Source organism: Stenella coeruleoalba (assembly GCF_951394435.1).
Source record: "Stenella coeruleoalba genome assembly, chromosome: 8".
Lineage (NCBI taxonomy): Eukaryota > Metazoa > Chordata > Mammalia > Artiodactyla > Delphinidae > Stenella > Stenella coeruleoalba.
In genome coordinates, this window is record NC_137154.1 from 16,343,293 (window position 1) to 16,365,747 (window position 22,455).

General features: G+C 43.7%; 1 protein-coding gene across 2 annotated transcripts in view; it reads right to left on the bottom strand.

Annotated features, from left to right (window-relative positions):
• Positions 1-13,703: 13,703 nt before the first annotated feature.
• The window catches only part of TTC17 (tetratricopeptide repeat domain 17), a 154,170-nt gene continuing 145,418 nt past the window's right edge, over positions 13,704-22,455 (bottom strand). For both annotated transcript variants that reach the window (XM_079929426.1, XM_079929425.1), the window contains 3 exons: positions 18,284-18,403; positions 16,920-17,063; positions 13,704-15,317 (listed from right to left, as the gene is read on the bottom strand). In XM_079929426.1, the coding sequence (XP_079785552.1) occupies positions 15,186-15,317; positions 16,920-17,063; positions 18,284-18,403 (396 nt within the window). In that variant the 3' untranslated portion in view covers positions 13,704-15,185. The remainder of the gene's footprint in view (positions 15,318-16,919; positions 17,064-18,283; positions 18,404-22,455) is intronic.

Consider the following 22,455-nt stretch of genomic DNA (forward strand, 5'->3'; position numbering starts at 1 on the left):
GCAAACCAACCTCTAGATACAGAAGTGACCCCAGTGAAGTCAGCAGACCCCTGAGCCCCATTTGAGCCCAGCCTTGATCAGCCTACTCTTAGTCAACCCAAAGACAGATAAGGTATGATAATAAGTAACTGTTGTTTCAGGCCACTGGGTTAGGGGTGGTTTGTTATGCAGTGATAGCTGACTGATACAAAGGCCCCTTTATCAGAGATTTCTGTAGATTTCCCCTTGCCTAGTTTCCCCTTTCCCCCAGTCCCTGGCAGCCTCTATCTTCCTTTCTGCCTCTATGAATCAAACTATTCTAGGTATCTCACATAGGCGGACTCATATGATATTTTTCCTTTTGTGTCTGGCTTATTTCGCTTAGCATAACAACTTCAAGATTCATCCATGTTGTAGCAGGTATCAGAGTTCCATTCCTTTTTTTTTTTTGGGATAATTATATATATATATATATATATACACACATATATATATTTTTTTTTTGTGGTACGTGGACCTCTCACTGTTGTGGCCTCTCCCGTTGCGGAGCACAGGCTCCGGATGCGCAGGCTCGGCGTCCATGGCTCATGGACGCAGCCGCTCTATGGCATGTGGGATCTTCCCAGACCGGGGCACGAACCCTTGTCCCCTGCATCAGCAGGCGGACTCTCAACCACCGTGCCACCAGGGAAGCCCCAATAATATATATATTTTTAATTGAAGTATAGTTGATTTACAATGTCATGTTAGTTTCAGGTGTACAGCACAGTGATTCAGTTATATATAAATATATTTATTCTTTTTCAAATTGTTTTCCCGTATAGGTTATTACAAAATATTGAGTGTGGTTCCCTGTGCTATACAGTAGGTCCTTGTTGGTTATCTATTTTATATATAGTAGTGTGTATATTTTAATCCCAAACTCCTAATTTATCCCTCCTCCTCCCCCTTTGTTGACCATAAGTTTATTTTCTATTTTCATTCCTTTTTTAAGGTTGAGTAATATTCCATTCTTTGTGTGTACTATATTTTATCATCCATTCATTTTTCAATGGACACCTGGGTTGTTTGCACCTCTTGGCTATTGTGAATAGTGCTGCTATGAACATGGATGTACAGCTGCTGCTTTGAATTCTTTTGGAAATTTAGTTCTAGAAGTGGAATTGCTGGATCGAATGGTAATTCTCTGTTTAGTTTTTGAAGCTCTGACCCACCTCATTGCAGATGAGGCCATCAGAGGTTAAAGGCTGGCATTGAGAAGCATCCCATCAGCACTTTCCCATTGCTAGTCCCACTCCCGTCCGTTATGGGGCACGAGCTTTCCCGGTGCCCAGATGCCCTTTAAAAAGAGAGACAAGAGGAGGGGAATATGATGACACCCTGAATTACTGAGTATTTTTGTTAAAACTGCAGTCAAACTCTGAACTGCACAGTGATTGAGATAATATTTAAATTTATCTGAAAAACGCCTACTAAATTGGACCAACTGGGAGCACATTAGAACAGGGCCTTGAGAGCAAAGATGAATTCAATTAAAAGTTCAGCTGTGGGAAATCAAGTTGATTTTTCCTTTTGACATCAGGGTTGAAATGTACAAATTTAAAACTCGGCTACAGACACAGTGAAGATCATCGTAGCTGGTGGTTAGTGCCATAGATACCAAGGAGCTGGACAAGGTACTGGGGTGGAGAGGACAGAGGGGCCTGTTTTAAATCACATCATGGCCACAGGGAGTGCTTGGAGGAGGAGGTGACACTTGGGCTGAACATTGATGGACAAGTCCACCCGGCGGAGGACAGCCATTGTGAGAGGGTTCCAGTCAGGAGGAAGTGCATGGAGGCCTGGAGGTAGGAAATAGCTCTGTATGTTTGAGAAACAAAAGAAATTCCAGAGCGAATACAGCGTAATGATTAAGGAGAGAGCGTGACCTTTCATTCTTGATCATAACCCCCCACTCCTTCAAATTCTTTAACGATGCCTCATATGTTCCAAGGTCAAGTTTAAATTCTGTAGCCCTGAGCTCAGGCGCCTCGTAGATCTGGCTTCTCTGGCCTCCCCTTCCATCACTGCAGTGCGTCCACCTCCCATCAGCCACGTTCTTTTCTCCACTCGGCCTTTCCTTCTGCCTGGGACACCGGCCTCCCTCTTCTCTACCCGTCTAATTCCCTTCCTGTGTTTAAAAAACCCAGCTCCTGCCACCTCCTCCAAGAACCTTCCCCAGTCGAGGGGATCACCCCCTCCTTTGCGCCTCCACTGTTGTGTGATGATTGTTTGTGTGCCTTTCTGTCTAAGTGACTGCGTGATCCTCGGGGGCAGGAACCCAGTCTAATTATTCATGTTTGTGTTCCCTGGGTTTACCTGGTAGGCACCTGTATCTACGCTGATGTCTCCCAAACGTTTTCTGCATCCCGGTCCTCTCTCTTGGGCTTTACACCCGTACATCTACCTGCCTACTAGGTAAGTTCATGCAATTGGCCTCGAGCAGTGGCTCTGGGCCCACAGGTGTACCTCAGAACCCCCTGGAGCCAGTTCATACTGCCTGGGGGTGACAACTGCTGCATCTCTTCCCAGCTCTGTGTGGAGTGATGTCAGACAGGTGGCTTGAAATCGGCCATGGTGGGATTATTTCCACCGTTAGAATTGGCGAGTACTAAAATCAGGAATTCCTTCTCCCCAGGAGGGAGTTGTTAAACATTTCTCAGTCACCACTACTTGGAGGGCTAGAGGGTTTATTAAAGCCCAGATTGCTGGGCCCACCCGCCGAGTCCCTGATTTAGTAGGTCTGGGGTAGGGCCTGAGAAATTGCATTTCTAAAAGTTCCAGGGATGCTGAGGCTACTGGTCTCAGAGAATCAGAGGCCTACAGGCACCTCAGAGTCATGTCCAAAACAAAAGTCATCATCTTTCCCTCAAACCCACGCCTCCTGTGTTGTTTGTAGGGAATGGCAGCAGTACCACTGAGTTTCCTCAGCCAGGAACCTGGGATCATCTCCCTGGGCTTCCGGGGCTCAGTTATCACCAGGTCCCGGCAACCCTCCTTCATCAGCTCTCCTCTGACCCTTCACCTTCCGCCTGGGGCCTGGGCCCTGCCTGATTCACACCCCGTCTCTCCTTGTCTGTTCCCACACCAGTCTCCAGGGTGGGCACCCTGCTTCCATCCTCATCCGCTCTGTCCTTTCTCCACATCACCTTCAGCGTGATGAGATGTCAATCCCATCACATGATTCCCAGCGTGAAAGGTGTCAATGGTTCCCCATTCACGTCTTCAGGAGCGCTTCTGTCTGGAGTCTTCCTCCCTCCCTCGGCCTTCAGCACTCACCTTAACTCCCCCCACCCCATCCAGGCTGGGCGGCTGTCTCTCCCCAGGGAATCCCTGCCCCGTCTCCGGGCCCCATCACAGTGCTGTTCACGCCACCATCTCCCAATTGCCTCTTCACCCACCGGCTTCACCCGTGTCACTGCAAGCTTACGAGGAAGGAACTGAATTTATCAAATCTCTTTTCCTCTGTGCTTACTGCTGAGTCTGGCACACGGTAGGCCCTGGTCTCGGCTTGCCTTGCGGGAAGGAGACTCTGAGAATTTTAGTGCAAGCCGTTTATTTGGGAAGTGATCTGAGGAAGCACCAGTAGGGAGTGAGGGGCAGGATGGGGTGTCGGAAAGCCAGTAAAAGGCGTCTCTTCAGGCCAGTTGCCCCTGGGGACCCCACTGAAGCTCAGTCCTCTGGGGATTCTGGGAGCAAGTGTAGAAAAGGCCTCAGAGTCATCTTACTCAAGGGGTATCTATCCACCAACACCCCATCTGTTGGGGCATTAACTCTCCAGCACTGCCTGCCCGTGCAAGGGCCAAATGGCTCCCATAGCCAGGACAGTCCCCAGGCAGTAGCTGTGGGCACGTTGAAGCAGTGCTGAGGGCATATGGGCGGATACCGACAGCCCCGGCACAGTGCTCACTGTTTGGTACATAGACGTGAAGAAGAGAGCATCCCAGCCTCCCGGGGAGAGGTAACAGCATGTTCAAAGGCACTGAGGCCTGAAGGAGCCTAAACCATCCCAGCTTAAGGAGAAATAATTATTTCCCAAGAAGAAAGGAGGGGGGAGCTGGATGAAGATGGTCAAAAGGTACAAACTTCCAGCTTTAAGATAAGAATGTACTGAGGATGTAACGTACCACACAGTGGCTATAGCTAGCACTGCCGTATGGTGCATCTGAAACTTGTTGAGAGAGTAGATCCTAAGAGGTCTCATCACAGGAAAAAACACGCTTTTTCTTTTTGTATCTATATGAGGTGATGGATATTCACTAAACTTATTGTGGTAATTAACTCACAATATATGTAAGTCAAGTTGTTAAGCTGTACACTTTAGACATATAGTGCTGTATGCCAATTGTATCTCGATAAAACTGGAAAGGGATAAAAGAAGGAGGTGAGGAGGGGTCTGTGTTAAGGGACCCACTCTGGGGCCTTCTGAGTGGACGTTCTCTGGGGGTGATGCAGACTTGGCTGGTGTCTGGGTGTTACACACTTGGGGTGGGCTGGAGCTCACCGGCTGGGGCAGCGCTCCCCCTGGGACTCTGCTGATGGAGATGTTTCGTATCTGTGCTGTCCAATACAGAAGACCCATGTGGCTGCTGAGCATTTGAAAATGCGGCTGGTGCAACCGAGGCATTGCATCTTTAATTTGATCCCATGGTGATGAATTTAAATGTCAGTGTCAGTGGGCGGGTTGGTTACTGGCTACCGTCGTGGACAGTGCAGGTCCTCCACCACCCTGTTGCCTCTCCATCCTCTGCAGCTAGGACTCCGAGCTGCCCTGATCAAGAGCATCCCTGCGCCTGGAGTGCCACGTGGTCCCCCCTTCGTTTGGTCCTCAGATCCTCAGCCTTGTGTCCGGCTGCCACCTGCAGGATTCGGAGAGCAATGGGCAGGAGCTGGCCTGGTCCCTTATCCCTGGGTCCCCTGATTTTCACTAGCCTCACCCCAAGGCATGTGACTATAGAGAGAAGGCTTGGTGAGAATGACTCTGGACACATTCTCAGAACTCTTGGAGAGGCCTTAGTGGAGAAGCTCCAGGTTCCCGTCTGCCATCTTTATGAAGTTAGCATGTGGTAAGGGTCTGGCTGGGCCTTACTTTCACTACTGGTCTGGGCTTGTTTTCAAATTATAAAAGGTACCTCCCTAATGCAGCTGGGCATTTTCAGAGAGGGTGGGCTTTCCGTGATAGGCCCTTGCAGAGATTTTGGGGTTGGAGGGCATGGAGGAGGTGAACTCTAGACAAAATGGGAGTCTGCTCTGAAGCCAGCGTGTCTGCATGCCCTTTCTATTTCATCCTGTATGAAGGATAAAATTCATGTCTTTCTGTAGCAATGCCTCTCACACAGGGATTCGTGTGCCCCAGGGGAAGGTTCCAGGTTTCTTGGAGGTAAGGTCATATGTAGTGTAGAGCTGGCCTCTCCAAACGTCCAGCCATGTTGGCCTATGGAACACACAGACTGGAATCCTGCACCTCCAACTCCAGCACATACAAAGGCACGATATGATATTTTAGAATATTGAGCAAACTCAAAATCAAGAAATTACCAGGTGTCGATGATGGAGTGGGAACTGGCACTGAGAATTCCTACAGGCCTGAAGAACTGTGGTCTTGGGTCTGCTGCAGGGACAGGGATAAGCCCTCATGGACAGTTGATTGATGGAACTGGGCTCTGTCTAAGGCCAGGAGCAGGGACAAGACCCAGCTCAGACAGCCCCTGCCCACCAGGTAAAACTATTAGGACCTTGAGCCTCCTACCTGTGGGAAGGTGGGGTCCTAACTCACACTCTCCATACAGTGTGGAAACCCCAACTTCAGAAGCTAACAAACGTGTTGACCTTATGGGGTTTCCAGTAGAGGCCACTTCAAAAACTTCTGCGGAGGGAGGCGTCTTCAATCCCAGGTACTTGTGGGATTACCTCGAATGTTAACTCCTGCTAAATAAGGACAAAAAATATAAAATATATGAGGAAGTCTAGCATCACTCACTCGTTCATCCATCCATCCATCCATTCATTCAGCAGTTTCCTCTGGACACCTACTCTGTACCAGGGGCTAGAGACACATCAGGGTACAAAACAGAGACAAGGGCTTCCCTGGTGGCGCAGTGGTTGGGAGTCCGCCTGCCGATGTAGGGGACATGGGTTCGTGCCCCGGTCCGGGAAGATCCCACGTGCCGCGAAGTGGCTAGGCCCATGAGCCATGGCCGCTGAGCCTGCGTGTCCGGAGCCTGTGCTCCGCAACGGGAGAGGCCACAACAGTGAGAGGCCCACGTACAGAAAAAAAAAAAAAAAAAAACAGAGACAAATCTTGCATCGTTAGGACATATGTGTGGGAGTGACAGACAACAAATAACTTACACAGTAGACTCAATAATGGTAAGAGTTACTGGGAAAAGTAAAGCAGGAAAGGGGATTAGGAAATCGTGGAGGTAGATGTCACAATTTAAAATATCACGATTAGAGGAGCCTCCCAGGGAAGGTGCTGAGCCAAGTGGATATTTGGGGGAATTCAAGGTATGAAATTTCCATCACCCCGAAAGACTCCCTCACTCTGCCCCTTCGTAGTCAAACACCACCCTTAACCCTTAACTGTTAATCTGTTCTCCCTATGGTTTTTCCTTTTCCATAATGTCATGTAAACGGAATTATACAGTCTATAGCTTTTTGAATCTGACTGCTTTCATTTACCATAGTGAACTTGAAATTCATCCGTGTTGTTGCATGAATCTGTCGTCTGTTACTCTTTTTTTTCAAGTTTTTATTTTATATTGGAGTATAGTTGATTTACAATGTGTGTTAGTTTCAGGTGTACAGCAAAGCGATTCAGTTATATGTATACATGTATCAATTCTTTTTCAGATTCTTTTCCCATAAAGGTTATTATAGAATATTGAGTAGAGTTTCCTGTGCAATACAGTATGTCCTTGTTGACTATCTATTTTATATACAGTAGTTTGAAACTGCTAATCCCAACCTCCTAATTTATCCTCCCCCGACCTTTCCTCTTTGGTAACCATAGTTTGTTTTCTATGTCCGTGAGTCTGTTTCTGTTTTGTAAATATGTTCATTTATATCTTTTTTTTTTAGATTCCACATATAAGTGATTATCATATGATATTTGTCTTTCTCTATCCAACTTACTTCACTTAGTATGGTAATCTCTAGGTCCATCCATGTTGCTGTAAATGGCATTATTTCATTCTTTTTTTTACGGCTGAGTAATATTCTGTTGTATAAATATACCATATCTTCTTTGTTCATTCATGTGTCGATGGGCATTTAGGTTGCTTCCATGTCTTGGCTATTGTAAATAGTGCTGCGGTGAACATTGGGGTGCATGTATCTTTTGGAATTGTGGATTTCTCTGGATATACGCCCTGGAGTGGGATTGCTGGATCATATGGAAACTAGTGTTTTAAGGAACCTCCATACTGTTCTCCATAGTGGCTGTACCAATTTACATTCCCATAATCCATTACTCTTTATTGCTGAGTAGTATTTCATCATTTACTCACCTGTTGGAGGACATTGGGATGTTTCTAGCTTTTGGAGATTATAAGTAAAGCTGCAATAGACATTCACATATTGATTTTTGTGTGCAGATAGGTTTTAATTTCTCTTGTGAAAATAATTCAGCCGTTGTTTTCCTGTTGTAAATGTATGTGTTGAGTTCTTGCTATGTTCCAAGATTATTCTAAAAGTTTCCCACTGGATAAAACTCATTGGAGCCTCACATCAACCCCACAGTGTAGGAGCTGTTATTCTGATTTTAAGAATGGGAAAACCATAACTGAGATTAAGTAACTTGCCCAAGACGACAGCAGGGAAGCGTTGGAGTTGAGATCTGAGCCCAAGTAGCCTCGTTCTAGAGCCAGCACTCCCAAACACCATGCTATGTACATCCATTATCCCATTTAATCCTCCCAGCTACAAAATGAGATAGATGATGTTATCCCCATTTTACAGATAAGAGAACCAAGGCTCACAGGTGAAGCAACCGGTTCATAATCACACATATGTGGTGGAGTTCAGATTCAAACCAAGCTCAGATTTACCTAAATTAATGCACCAAGTGAGTGCTCTTAGCTGCTCTCCTACACTTCTTCCACATACAAATTATTTCTAGTAAGTACTTCATTCTTAACTGTTCTCTAGTTGCTTTCAGGTGTGTTGATCTTGTCTCTTCCATATGTGTTCTCCTTTGTGTGTCACATGTCTGTGCCTCCTAGCACTGAATGCAGCACCCAGTATGTAGTAAATACTTAGTAAATGCTGAATGAATGACAAAACAGTGCAATTGATGTGTTCCTCTCTTTCCTGCTGTTGGAGTTTGGAGGGCTTTCCACCCATATCTCATGGCTTTTTAGGAAACCAATCTGAGGGAAACAAAATATCTTGCTTCTCTGCAATGGAACTTGCAACACACACACACACACACACACACACACACACACACACACACACACACGCCTCAGACTCCCTAGTCTCAATCTGGCTACTAGGCTGATAGAGGAAACCCAGTCTATTTCACTGCCCAAGAACCCTGCACCACTAGTTAAGGAGAATGGGGCCAGTCTGGTGGGGCCAGCTTTGTGTGGATAATTCCCCTTTCCTGGATCCAGCGACTCTACTCAAGTCTATGCCTGTTGTTATCTTTCAAGCAGTGGATGAGCCAGCAGCAGGGGAGACTGGCTTCTAACTTCAGCTTTTGTGGTTCTCCTAACGGTCAGATCTAATCCCATGTTTTCCTTTTCTGTGGAGATGCAAACAGGCAAGTCCAGCTTTACCGACGAACATTTAATTCAGCACCTATTGATGTTCAACACTGTAAACGAGACATTATACATGGCTTCTTCCCTCAAGGAGTCACAGTCTAGTTAGAGATAAGACTGAGAGAATTAGGGGACACAAAGTCTACTCCTGAATGTTGAAGACCCAGAAACAGAGGTTTCTGATGGATTCACTGTCCGAGTCCCCTAGGGTGGTGTAGCCTCTTCCAGGTGTACAAACCTTGGTTTGGACACTCCAAGCAGAGGCCCCCTGCCTGTCTTTCCATACTTTTCTTCTGCAACTCATTTTATATTCCACAAACATGTACTGAATACTTCCTATGTGCCAGGCACCGTGCTGGCCACTGCAGGTGATCCCATATGGTGGGAGGATAGAGTGCGGGTGGGGAAGGTGGTGAGAGATGAGGCAAGGTCCAGATCGTGAAAGTCATCATAAGCAGAGCCACGAACTTTGGGCTTTTTCCTGGTGGAAATGGAGAGCCACTCCCCAGCTTGCACTTGAAGCTACAACTTAGTGTTTCCCACATGCACAAAACTTCCCCATTTCCATGTCTGGGATTATGCTGCTGCCACTACCTGGATGCCAACTCCTCCCACTTCTCCCCCTTTTTTTCACTTAATTCCACTGGTTTTCAGAGGCATTGTCCATGTGTCACAGGATGCCACGTACCTACAGCACCTGTGATAACCCCTTTGGTGACACTCATCGCCTGTAGGGAAATGAGCTGACCATGTTTCTTTTTAAAAAAATTGAAGTAGGGGCTTCCCTGGTGGCGCAGTGGTTGAGAGTCTGCCTGCTGATGCAGGGGACACGCGTTCGTGCCCCGGTCCGGGAAGATCCCACATGCCGCGGAGTGGCTGGGCCCATGAGCCACGGCCACTGAGCCTGCGCATCCGGCACCTGTGCTCCACGACAGAAGAGGCCACAACAGTGAGAGGCCCGCGTATCGCAAAAAAAAAAAAAAAAAAAAAAAAATTGAAGTAGAGTTGATTTACAATGTATTATTTCTGGCATACAGCAGAGTGATATATACATACATATATGTATTCTTTTTCAGGTTCTTTTCCATTATAGGTATTATAAGATATTGAATATAGTTCCCTGTGCTACACAGTAGGACGTTGTTGTTTATCTGTTTTAAAAATAGTGGTTCATATCTGCTAATCCCAAGCTCCTAATTTATCCCTCCCCTCCTCTTTCCCCTTTGGTTACCATAAGTTTGTTTTCTATGTCTGTGAGTCTGTTTCTGTTTTGTAAATAAGTTCATTTGTGTCACTTTTTAGATTCCACATATAAGAGATATGATATTCGTCTGACTTCACTTAGTATGGTAATCTCTAGGTCCATCCATGTTGTTGCAAATGGCATTATTTCATTCTTTTTTATGGCTGAGTAATATTCCATTGTATATATGTACCACATCTTCTTTATCCATTCATCTGTCAATGGACATTTAGGCTACTCCATGTCTTGGCTACTGTAAATAGTGCTGCAATGAACATTGGGGTGCATGTATCTTTTTGAATTATGGTTTTCTCCAGATATATGCCCAGCAGTGGGATTGCTGGATCACATGGTAACTCTAGTTTTAGTTTTTTAAGGAACCTCCATACTATTTTCCATAGTGGCTGCACCAATTTACATTCCCACCAACAGTGTAGGAGGGTTCCCTTTTCTCCACACCCTCTCCTTTATCATTTGTAAACTTTTTAATGATGGCCATTCTGACCAGTGTAAGGTGATACCCCATTGTAGTTTTGATTTGCATTTCTCTAATAATTAGTGATTTTGAGCAACGTTTCACGTGCCTATTGGCCCTCTGTATGTCTTCTTTGGAGAAATGTCTATTTAGGTCTTCTGCCATTTTTTGATTTTTAAATTTTTTTTGAGTTCTATGAGCTGATTGTATATCTTGGATATTAAGCCCTTGTTGATTGCATCATTTGCAAATACTTTCTCCCAGTCCCTAGGTTGTCTTTTTGTTTTGTTTATGGTTTCCTTTGCTGTGCAAAAGCTTATAAGTTTGAGTAAGTCCCATTTATTTTTGCTTTTATTTCTGTTGCCTTGGGCGACTGACGTAAGAAAACATTGCTACAATTTATGTCAGAGAATGTTTTGCCTATGTTCTCTTCTAGTTTCATGGTGTCATGTCTTATATTTAAGTATTTAAGCCATTTTGTGTTCTTTTTGTGCATATGGTGTGAGGGTGTGTTCTATCTTTGTTGATTTACGTGTAGCTAGCTGTCCAGCTTTCCCAACACCATTTGCTAAAGAGACTACCCTTTCTCCTTTCTCCATTGTGTATTCTTGCCTCCTTTGTCGAAGATTAATTGACCATAGGTGTGTGGGTTTATTTCTGGGCTCTCTACTCTGTTCCATTGATCCATATGTCTGTTTTTGTGCCAATACCATACTGTTTTGATTGCTGTAGCTTTGTAGTATTGTCTGAAGTTTGGAAAGGTTATGTCTCCAGCTTTGTTCTTTTTTCTTAGGATTGCTACGGCAATTCTCGGTCTGCTGACCACGTATCTTGTCTCCAATCAGATGCTTAGCTCCACGTCTAATAAATGTCTATATCCCCTGCTCTTTCAACATATGGACCTGGTGCAAAACAGTTGCTTGATTAAAAAAAAAAAGTTACTGAACTATTGAATTAATAATGGTGGACAGACCCAGCAATACCCTAAAGCTATAGAAGCATCAGGGAGAAGAGACTGGAAATTGAAAGAGAGAGGGAAGACTAAATCAGGGACAGCTCCAGAGGACATGTGAAGCTGTTCTCACTTAATCTACAGAGGTACAGTCTGGTCTCTCAGCTCTGCCCAAGTCACCCATTGCTCCTGATCCATGTAAAACACTTTGAACAGGGACAGGCACACACCATGCAACCGATAGATGTTAGTTCTTCTTATTAGCAGAGGTCTTCAATCCTGCCACCAACTCTTTTCCCAGTTCTAGAAATAAATCAAGAGTTGTATTCTGTTTCTGGACCCTGATTCAAAAGCTTGACTGCTTAAGAAAGTGAGTTCTAGCCTGGAAAGTGAGGAGTTTGCCCTATGAGAGCATTTAATACAAATATTTGAGGAAAAGTTTGTCCTTCTGTTTTTGCTTTGGTGGATTTCTTTCATTCTATCTTACAAGTCACTAACTCTCTCTTCAGCTGTGTCTAGTCTGTTTAACCTATCCATTGAGATTTTTATTTCAACAATATTTTTCACTTGTAGGAGTCCTATGTGGTTCTTTTTCACATCTACCTGCTTGTGTTTCTTTCTTTCTTTTGGCTGCCTTGGGTCTTCATTGTTGCGCGTGGGCTTTCTCTAGTTGCGGCGAGTGGGGGCTACTCTTTGTTGTGGTGCGTGGACTTCTCATTGCAGTGGCTTCTCTTGTTGTGGAGCACGGGCTCTAGGCATGCAGGCTTCAGTAGTTGCAGCACGTGGGCTCAGTAGTTGCAGCATGCAGGCCCTAGAGCATGCGGGCTTCAGTAGTTGTGTCTCGTAGGCTCTAGAGTACAGGCTCAATAGTTGGGGCGCACGGGCTTAGTTGCTCAGCGGCATGTGGGATCTTCCTGGACCAGGGATTGAACCCGTGTCCCCTGCACTGGCAGGTGGATTCTTAACCACTGTGGCCCCAGGGAAGTCCCTAACCTGCTCATGTTCCATAATCTCTGTTATGTGGATGATAGTCTTTTAACTACTTGAACATTTTCAGCATTCTTACTTTTCAAATTGCTCTATTAGTTCTTGTACATTAGGAATGAATTCTGTTGTTGGGCATGTGAACTCTTTGACCCCATAACACTGGAATTCCCCAGTTCTGTCTTTAAATCTGTGCTCTTGTCTATATTCTCTCATGTCCTTAGTGATCTCATCCAGTCTCATGGGTTCAAATACTATCCCCATGCCTGTGACATCCAAATTTATATCTCCAGCATAGATATCCTCTATTAACCCTAATTTATCCAACTGTCTACCAAATATCTTCACATAGTCTGTACAAAACTGAATTCCTTAATCTTCCCCACAAAACTCTTATCTAACTTTGGTCTTCCCATCTGAGTTAATAGCAACTCCCTCCTAATTGCTCAGGTCAAAAAATCTTGTAATCTTGACTCCTGTTAGAACAGGTCAGATCATGTTATTTCTCTGCTTAAAACCAGTGACTTGCAGTGACATATAAAGCCCCACAACAAAAATAAACAAAACAAACACCCAAAAAGCTACACAATCTGGTTCACCTCTCTGGCTTCATCTCCTATTATTCTTCCTCTTGCTTACACCTCTTCAGCCAAAGTGGCCTCCTGTGTTTTGTAACTTTCAGTATGCTTCTGCCTTAGGGCATCTACCTTTGCTGTTCCATAATGCCATGTAAATAGAACCATATAGTACATAGCCTTTGGAGTCTGACTTCTGGGGGAAAAGGAAAAGCTATAGAAAGAACAGATCAGAGGTGGCCAAGGGTTAAGGGTGGTGTTTGACTACAAAGGGGCAGAGTGAGGGAGTCTTTTGGGGGTGATGAAAGTTTTGTACCTTGATTGTTGTGGTGGCTGTAAGACTATGCATTTGTCAACATTCACAGAACTGTACACTGAAGAATGAATTTCACTGTATGTAAATTTAAAAAAAAGCAAAACAAAATCACAAACAACGGTTGCAAGTTTCAGGAAAAACTAAATGCAACATTGTGGAGAGGTTGGGGAAGCAGGAAATACAATCAGACACACACAGGATTCTCAGTGAAAAGAGGTTCACTTTATCCAGCAATGAATGAGCTGCTTCTCAAAATACATCTATCTGATATGAAACTGTTTGAAATTAGCTGGACTCTAGCTGAATAAAAGACAGAAGGAGAGTTGACAGGCATGTCTGATTGCTCACCTGCTTCTAAGAAATTACAGTCTCTGCTAGAACCAAATGCTCCAGGTTTAGTGACCCAGTATTTGAGATGATTGGTGTCTGATAATGTTCTAGGAAACCCTGTGTTCAGTGGAGTCCTGTCCCAAAGGGAATGCTCAGTTTCACACTGGTACAACTCTCCCCAAAGTTCCACGAAGCTTACTTCGACGAACTTTAGGATCAGGGCTCACCGGAGGGCTGCCTTTGTGGTTTAGATTATTCTTCCTTTCCCAGGAAGGTCAGTTATCAACTCTGAACATCTGCTGACTGTGCATCTTTCCTGGTCAAATGTATTGTGTTAATGAAGTTCATCAACCATAAAACCTAGTGATGGATTGTTTCTCCCCACACCTTGCTGTGGTGGAAAGAAAGAAAGATAAAGACAACCTAGGACTGGAGAAAATCTGACCCAGAGTTAGAGTTAGGCTTCAGAGCTGTCCAAATGAGCCTGGTTCCATAAAGAAGAACCACACCACAGACCTATTCTCATAAACAACTTTTATTTTTGTCCTCAGTATGTGCCCTTGAAGACTCCCAAATGCCTGGAGTTTCTGACTCTCCTTGGACCAGAGGCATAAGCATTGTACGGAACACTCAACCTTGGCTCACCACTCTCCTGAGGGGCTAAGTCTGAAGGCCTCAGAGAGAGGGAGCTGACACTCATGCCTCATTCCAAGATGGGTAACACAGTGAACAAAGAATTAGTAAAACATAGACTCAGTCTGTAGAGGGCTTCAAATATACATATTCTATATATATAAACCTGTTATATAGGAGTTCAACTTATTGGTTTCCTTGTGATTTGTAATTAAAGTACAAATGATATCGATGTTGTACACTGCTGATTTCCCCTTCTCAGCCCCCCTCCCTCCCCAACATAAATAACATCACAAAGGTCAGGTGATCCTAAGAGTTTTTGTTGTAAATATTTTGTTTTTAAAATCATTTCCCCTTCCTCCCCCGCAAACTACCTGTGAGAGTTTGGATCAGAGCAGCATGGAACGGACAAGGCTGGGGGCAGCATGGAGATCTAGTGGGGAGAGCGTGGAACATTGCTTCTCACTGACTGGCACCAGATGGGCTTCTGCATTTCCACTGACAACAGAGGCTACGACGGGAAGCAGAGAATGTGCGATGCGGTTTCGCCCTCCTCCGAATCGGAGGAGGTTGGCTGGACCACTGAGAAAAGCCCTAAAGGCATCGAGGTTTTGGAGACAGAGCACAGCTCCAGAAATGTCTTGGCTCAGTATTTACACAATATCTTTAGGCTGCATTTTCCTTTTAAGAAATTTATGTTTCAGGTTGGCTGGGGGAAAGAAGGAACTTAAAAACCAAAACAAACCAATTCCCACATATGTAAAAGTCCTGTTATATGTCTTACTCAGTTACTGTCATACACATCATTAGAAGTAGATACTGACAATGATTGGTTTCTTATTCCTTTTCTGAAGAGCATGAGAAAAGAGAGACAGGAGAGAAGGGAGGAGTGAGCTAAGGAGAGCGCCGGCCCTTCTTCAGGATTAAGTGACACTGGATGGTCTGGATTCGGTTCTTGGCCGGGACAAACTCGGGCTGCAGCTTCAGTGTAGATTCGTACCACACCAGTGCCTTTTCAAACTCTTCCTGTGAGGGGCAGAGGGACAAAAGTGAGAGGGGTACTACCACCAGACTAAATATATATGGTGACTTCTTTTTCTGTGAAAAGCACATCTGTGGTAGTGACAGTCCTGCAGTATTTTCTCAGCGGATCTAAATCTCTGAGGAAAACTCTAAGGTCTGGAGGAAACAACTACCTCCATCCCCAAGGTATGAAATAACAAAGAAAATTACGGCAGAGCCCAAGAACCAGAGGGAAAGGGGATATCAAGTTTATAGAGGTTTGGCCCAACAATAGGAGTAACTGTGGTGGCAACAGTAAGAACCAACATTACTGAGTACCTGCTGTGTGCCAGGCACAGTGCTAGGTGCTTTATGGAATCCCTTCCTTTAATCCTCACAGAAACCTCTAGAACTATGTCTGGCAAAAGCTTATTGTGCATCTGTCTGAATTTTCTACTGTTAACTGGAAAGATGGAAGTCATGTCAGGTATCTCAATTAGACTTGGAAATTCTGAAACAGTTTCTTCTTCTCCCTAACACTTGAAAATACGAACACGGTTTGGAAATGATCACTGCCATAGTGAAGGCGTTAATCTTTTACTTAGACTAATACTCTCAAAGAAGAGCGCAAATCTACTGCTTAAATGGCTCCTTCTGGCCAAACGAGAGGCAGAATTCCTCATTCACAGCAGCAAATTTTGCATTTACTGGGGATGAAAATAGATTCTTCAATTTTAAGAAGCAGAGAGGGAAATCTGCACATTCAGCAAGACCTACCTGGCCAAAATTATATTTCCTGCCTTTGAAGTCACGGGTAACAACACATAAAACTTAGAGCCTGAAGCTGCTCATTCTATTAACCTTTACTGAGAGTACCGTGGGAAGAGCCCCATGTGGGACCCCAAGCTTTGGATGAAAGTGCATGGCACAATTCCTGTTAAATTCGGCTATGACAGATTCTGGGGGACCCCTGGGACTTTAAGTTCTGAAATCGGTCCTCGTTCTGAACAAGATGGCTTTGCCATTTTATCTGTAAGTGGTATCCCATGAAACTAGTGGCATTCCATCATTCATCAAAGCTTTGGTGAGCACCTACTATATGCCAAACCCTGTGAAGTGCTAGGAACAGGGAGATGAAGAGGAGTCTCTTTCTAAGGAGCTCCTGGTCTAGGGGGAGAGACTAATACTTGAAACAAAAATTATAAAACAAGGTGAAAGTACAAGAGAAATCTGCACAGGGCATCATGAGTGCAACCGTAGCGACCTAGCCCAACCTTGCAGTAAGAAAGCACGAGAGTGTGTCCGTCCACGTGGAGGGTTAGGTAAGGTTTTCTGGAACAGGTGACGTCTCTAGAAAACTGCAGGTAAATCTGACTCTATTACTGTTAAAAACTTAAGGTGCGGAACTACATAGTTGCAAATACGTGGATGAATTTCCTGTATTGCTTTAAAAACTCACAAACCCCTTACCTATAAAATATACCTTTGGTGGAGAGCTAACAATTTTAGACGCAAAACTTACAGGAAACTGGAGGACACTGACACAGTCAAAGAGGGTTTGAAATCAAAGATGTGCCCGAGAGAAGGTGGCAGAGCTGGTGTGCTCCGCTCACAGGCCAACCTCACCATCGCCACGTAGACGTTGCCCAGTGTGAAGTGGTTCACAGCAAAGTGTGGCGCGATCTCCACTGCCATGGTGGCCACGATGACGGCGTCGTTCCAGAGCTTGGCGTTGTGCAGGATGTTGGCTAGGCTAATGAGGGGCACGTCCTGTGGGAGGAAGGAGAAGGCGAGAAGGGGAGAGCTTTCATTCTCGGCTCTGGTGATCGTAAGTAATGTGGTCAGCGTTTCCTGGTGAATGGCAGGGTCGTGCAACTCAGCGCGGGAGGCTGCTGTTTGCTACGGGTCTGTGATAGGGAAGGAGCACGCACCAGCCTATCCATGCAGTACTTCTTTCACTGAGTGAGACTTGCCTCAACAAACAAACAAACATGTCAGCTGCGTAAAAACCTGCTGAGTGCGGTTGTTGGCTTCCATCCTGGTGCAAGCTCCTAGTTGCGCTGCAGCTTGGTAAGGGAAGTCGGTGGCCCGATGCTCTGCACAGCCCACGCTCTGGGACATGCCGTCACAGAGCCAACGGGTTTTCTGCAAGGACCGCCGCACTGCCTGAGGCAGGGGCTGGCAAGCTGTGGCCCACAGGCCAGTCCAGCCTGCTGCCTGCTTTTGTAACTTTTTATTGGACCACACCATTCCCATTCCCTTAGGTATTTCTGTGGCTGTTTTCACGCTATCATGGCAGAACTGAGTGGCTGCAACAGAGCCTGTCTGGCCTCAGACCCTAAATTTGTACCACCTGGCCCTTTACAGAAAAAGTTCCCTGACCCCCTGATCCAGAGTCTTCGCCCTTCCCTATCGCCTAGCAGTACAGAGCACAGAATGATGGGTTGATCAAGTAGCAGTATTATTATCACAAATATTTATTAATATCACAAATATTTATTCCCTTTAAATGTGTTACCTGAGCAACTGCTATCTATATTGCATTGTTCTGCATCACTGGGTTCTTCTATAGGAGATACAGAAGAAACAGAAGAAATGACCCATCTTTGTCCTTGCTGGACACCCACAGAGTGCATGTCATTAATAGGGTCACAGAGGTTTAAGAATTTGCCTAAGATCACAAACCCAGTGAGAGGCAGAGCTGCATTTAGAACTCGGCAATGCCTGCGCCTGATAGAATGTTTTACGGTGATCTTGAAGCCCCTCCCTGACGTTCCATCTTGCTGAGGTAGGGAAGGCACAACAGTGGGTGTAATTCACAGGCTTGTGGTGGCACAAGTGGGGTCATAAGTTTTTCCGTCCTATCTTAGCCTTTTGCCATTTTCTTATAGGCTGAGCATGAGGAAGGTTGTTGAAACCTTAGAAATAAACCACTGTGGGCAAAGGAAAGGACTGAGGGATGGAAATTCACACCTCTGAGTTCCACTCACCTTCATCTGGTGTGGAGCATAGTGCAGGGCTTGGCGTAGGCAGTCAATCGCCTTCTTTCCTTGGCCTTTCACTCTCCAGTAGAGGGCTGCCATGCTGGAAAGGACCCAGGACGTCTGGTTCTACAAAGGAATGGTCAGCTAAGGCTGATGCTTCTTAAGTAACACACTAATTTACCACCAAGATTAAGAACAGTAACACAAGTAACACAAGTTAATGACCAATTAACTGAGTACTTACCTGGTCCCGGCGGTCTGCTATACACTCATGTTCATCCTCTTATTAATCCTAATAGCAACCCTATAAGCTTGATTCTACTATTACAGTCTTTGTATAGATGAGAAAACTATGATCCAGAGAGGTTAAATATCTTGTCCAAATCCACTCAATTACTAAGTAGCAGAACTATATTTCATGCCCATGTTCTTTTATATTTAAATTTACTTAGCTTTTTGAACAGGTAATTCATTCACGTTTCAAAAACCAGAAATTATATAGTTATACAATGAAAAACGTCCCTGCCATCCTTGTCACTATTATATACAAGTAAACACTATTTTTAGTTTCTTATGTGACCTTCTAGGATTTCTTTATGCTTTATCTAAGCAAATACGAATACAGACTTATCTCTCCTGCTTTATAAGCCTATTACTTATATAAGAGATAACATTCATCTGCACCTTGCTTTTTTCACTAAACAGTACACCTTAGAGATCTTTCTACATCAGTGTGTAGAAAGCCTCTTCATTCCTTTGTTATCAGCTGCATAGTATTTCATTGTTTGGAAGTACCATTATTTATTTAAGTAGGTCCTTATTAATGAATATTCCTCTCTCCTCCAATTCTTCACTATTAAAAACAATGCTGCAAACATGACTTTGTATAGGTGTAATTTTGTGTCTGTGCAGCGCATCTGTAGGATACATTTCCAGTGTGGACATGCTATATCAAGGGGATACACGTTAGTTTGATAGAAATCATCACACTGCCTTCCATAGGACTGTAGCAATTTAATATCCCACCAGAAATATACATATGTCCCTGTTTCTTTATTGCCTCACCAAGGAGTCTGTTATTAAACTCTGGGATCTTTGATAGGTGAAAATGCGGTTTAAATCTACATTTCCCTTCTTATGAATGGAGCTGACCATCCTTTCATGTTTGACAGCCTTCTGATTTCTTTTCTGTGAATGACCTGTTCTTATACTGTTAATTTTTCTGTGAGGTCTTTAGCTTATCTATATGAGAAAGCTCTTTAGGTATAAGGGAGATTAGTCCCTTGCCTGTATATGAATTACAGATACATTCCCCCAGGCTTCTCAAGTCTGCCTTTGGACTTATGGTGCTTTGTGTGATATAAAGGTTTTAATTTCTGCGTAGTTCAGTTCATTAATCTATTTCTGATGGCTTCTGGATTTTCAGTTAGGAAGGTCTTGTTTACTCCAAGGCTATTAAGAATTTTTACCATGTTTTTTTCCCCAGAACATTTGTAGTTTCATTTTTCACATTTTAACCTTTGATCCACTTAAAATTTAACTTGCTGTAAAGATACGGCTCCAATTTAATTTTTCTCCAGATGGCTACTAAGTTGTCTCGATAATAGTTAATGAGTTAATTCCTCTCTCCCCCACTGTGATGCTACCTTTATCATATACAAAACTTTAGTACTTAATTTAAGTCGAATATTGGGTTAATTTAGGTTTAATTTTGCATTTTCCTGTCTATTTCATTCTGATGGGTGGTCTCTAACTCCCAGCCATTACAGATGAGGCAATCAGAAAACTTACCCTGCTTCCTATCTTCTTTCTGTCTTCCAATCTATTTTTTGGGTAATTTTATCATTTTTCATTGTCAGGGCACATAGCATTTATATTCTGTTCTATCATCCAGTTTCCTGCCTTTGTTTTTGTATTGGTTCTACAGTTAAATATAGTCCTTGATCACTGACATTACTTTTGTGCGGCTTCCCTAGTCACCTCCTGGTTGGCTGAAGTTTATCTTCTAGTACTTTTCTTAAGAAGGGCTGATGGGAAAATTATTCTGAGATTGTTGTTATGGGCTGAACTGTGTCTCCCCAAATTCATATGTTGAAGTCTCAAATCTCTAGTTCCTCAGAATGTAACTATTTAGAAATAAAGTATTTAAAGAGCTGATTAAGTTAAAATGAGGCCATTATTGTGGGGCCCTAATTTAATATAACTGGATTTATATGAAGGATTTACAGAAGAGGAAGAGATACATCAGGGTCATGTGTGCAGAGGGATGACGGCGAGAGGTGCCAACAGGGTGGCCAACTGCAAACCTAGGAGAGAGGCCTCAGAGGAAAACAACCCTGCCGGCACCTGGATCCCCGACTTGTAGCCTCCAGAACTGTGAGAAAATAAATTTCTCTTGTTTAAGCCACGCCGTCTATAGTATTTTGTTATGGCACCCCTAGCAAACAAGTACAATCATGTAAGTTCAAAACTTTCTGTCTCTAGCCTTTATGCCTGAAGCACAGCTGGCTGGATATAAAACCATGGCTCATTCTTTCTTTCCTTGAACAATTTGCTGGTATTGCTCCATTGCCTCTTGGTTTGAATGGGGGCTGCACAGAAATCTGAAGCTAGCCTGATGTGTTCCTCCTTCTTTATGACTTGATTCTTCTGACTGGCTTCCCACAAGGATCCTTTTTTTAAGAAAATAAAATTACCTTTCTTTAATGCCAATATCTGACACATACTGAAGAACATATTTATATATATACACATACAACAAATATGTAATTATATAAAATATACATGTATGCTGTAAAGCATAAAATAATGAATATTCCAGAAACTGCTACCCTACTAAAGAATGAACCTGCTTCTCCTGTATGTTCTTGACACTATGCCAGCCTCTTGTCTTTTCTCCAGAGGCACACGCTATCCCAAGTGTTGTGTTTATTATTCCATTGCTTTTTTTTTTTTTTTTTTTTGCGGTACGCGGGCCTCTCACTGTTGTGGCCTCTCCCACTGCGGAGCACAGGCTCCGGACACGCAGGCTCAGTGGCCATGGCTCACGGGCCCAGCCGCTCCGCAGCATGTGGGATCCTCCCGGACCGAGGCACGAACCCGCATCCCCTGCATCGGCAGGCGGACTCTCAACCACTGTGCCACCAGGGAAGCCCTCCGTTGCTCTTTTTAAACACCGTTCTATCACTTACACACACATATTTGCTCCAACAATACAATACTTAGTTTACTTCTTCCTGTGCATTATAAACATGGTGTAAGCAGTCTTCTGGGACTTGGTGTTTTTATTCGGCCCTCTAAGATTCATCCATGTTGCTATATGTCGTTTCAGTTCATTAAATTTCCTTGCTGCACAATTAAATGTCCATTAAGTGAATATACTATAACATATTTATACATTTTCTGTAAATGGGAGGGTTTGAGTTATTTCTTGTTTTTAAGTTAGCTTCCCGTTGCCAATAGATGTACAAAGAGGTTCTCTAGTCTAGATACCTAGGAGTGGAACTGCTGGGTCAGAGGATGCGCAAATGTCCAACATAACAAGAGAAAGCCAAATTGCTTCCTAAAGGTGTTATGACAGTTTCAGTGCTATCAGAAATGTTTAAATGTGCCTCTTGCTCTATATCCTTTCTAACTCTTGTTATTATCAGTGGGGATAAAACAGCATCTTACTGTAGCCTTTATTTGCATTTCCTGATTATTAGTGAGATTGAGAATTGTTTCTTGTGTTTATTGGTCATACATATCTTTTTTCTGTGAAATGTCTGTTAATATCTTTTATACATTTTTCTATTTTATTATTTATCTTTCTCATCACTTTATTTACATGCTCTGCATATTAATCCTTGTAGGTTAAATGTGTTAAATGAATTTTCTCTCACTCTGGCTACTTTCACTTAAAAAATGTCTTTAATTAAAAACTTTTAACCTTTAATATAGTTGAACTTAATAACGTTCTCTTCTCTAGCTTATGCTTGTATATCTTCTTTACGAAATCTTTTTGTACTTCAAGGCCAGAGAGATCATCTCCCACAGTTTATTTTAATTTTTAAAGTTTTGTTTTTGATACTTGAGTCCTTAATTCAGGACTTCCTTAATGGAGTTCATTTTTTGTGTATGATGTGAGGTGAGGATTGAAATTAACTAATTGCCCCAGCAAGCTTTCTGAATAGTCCCCC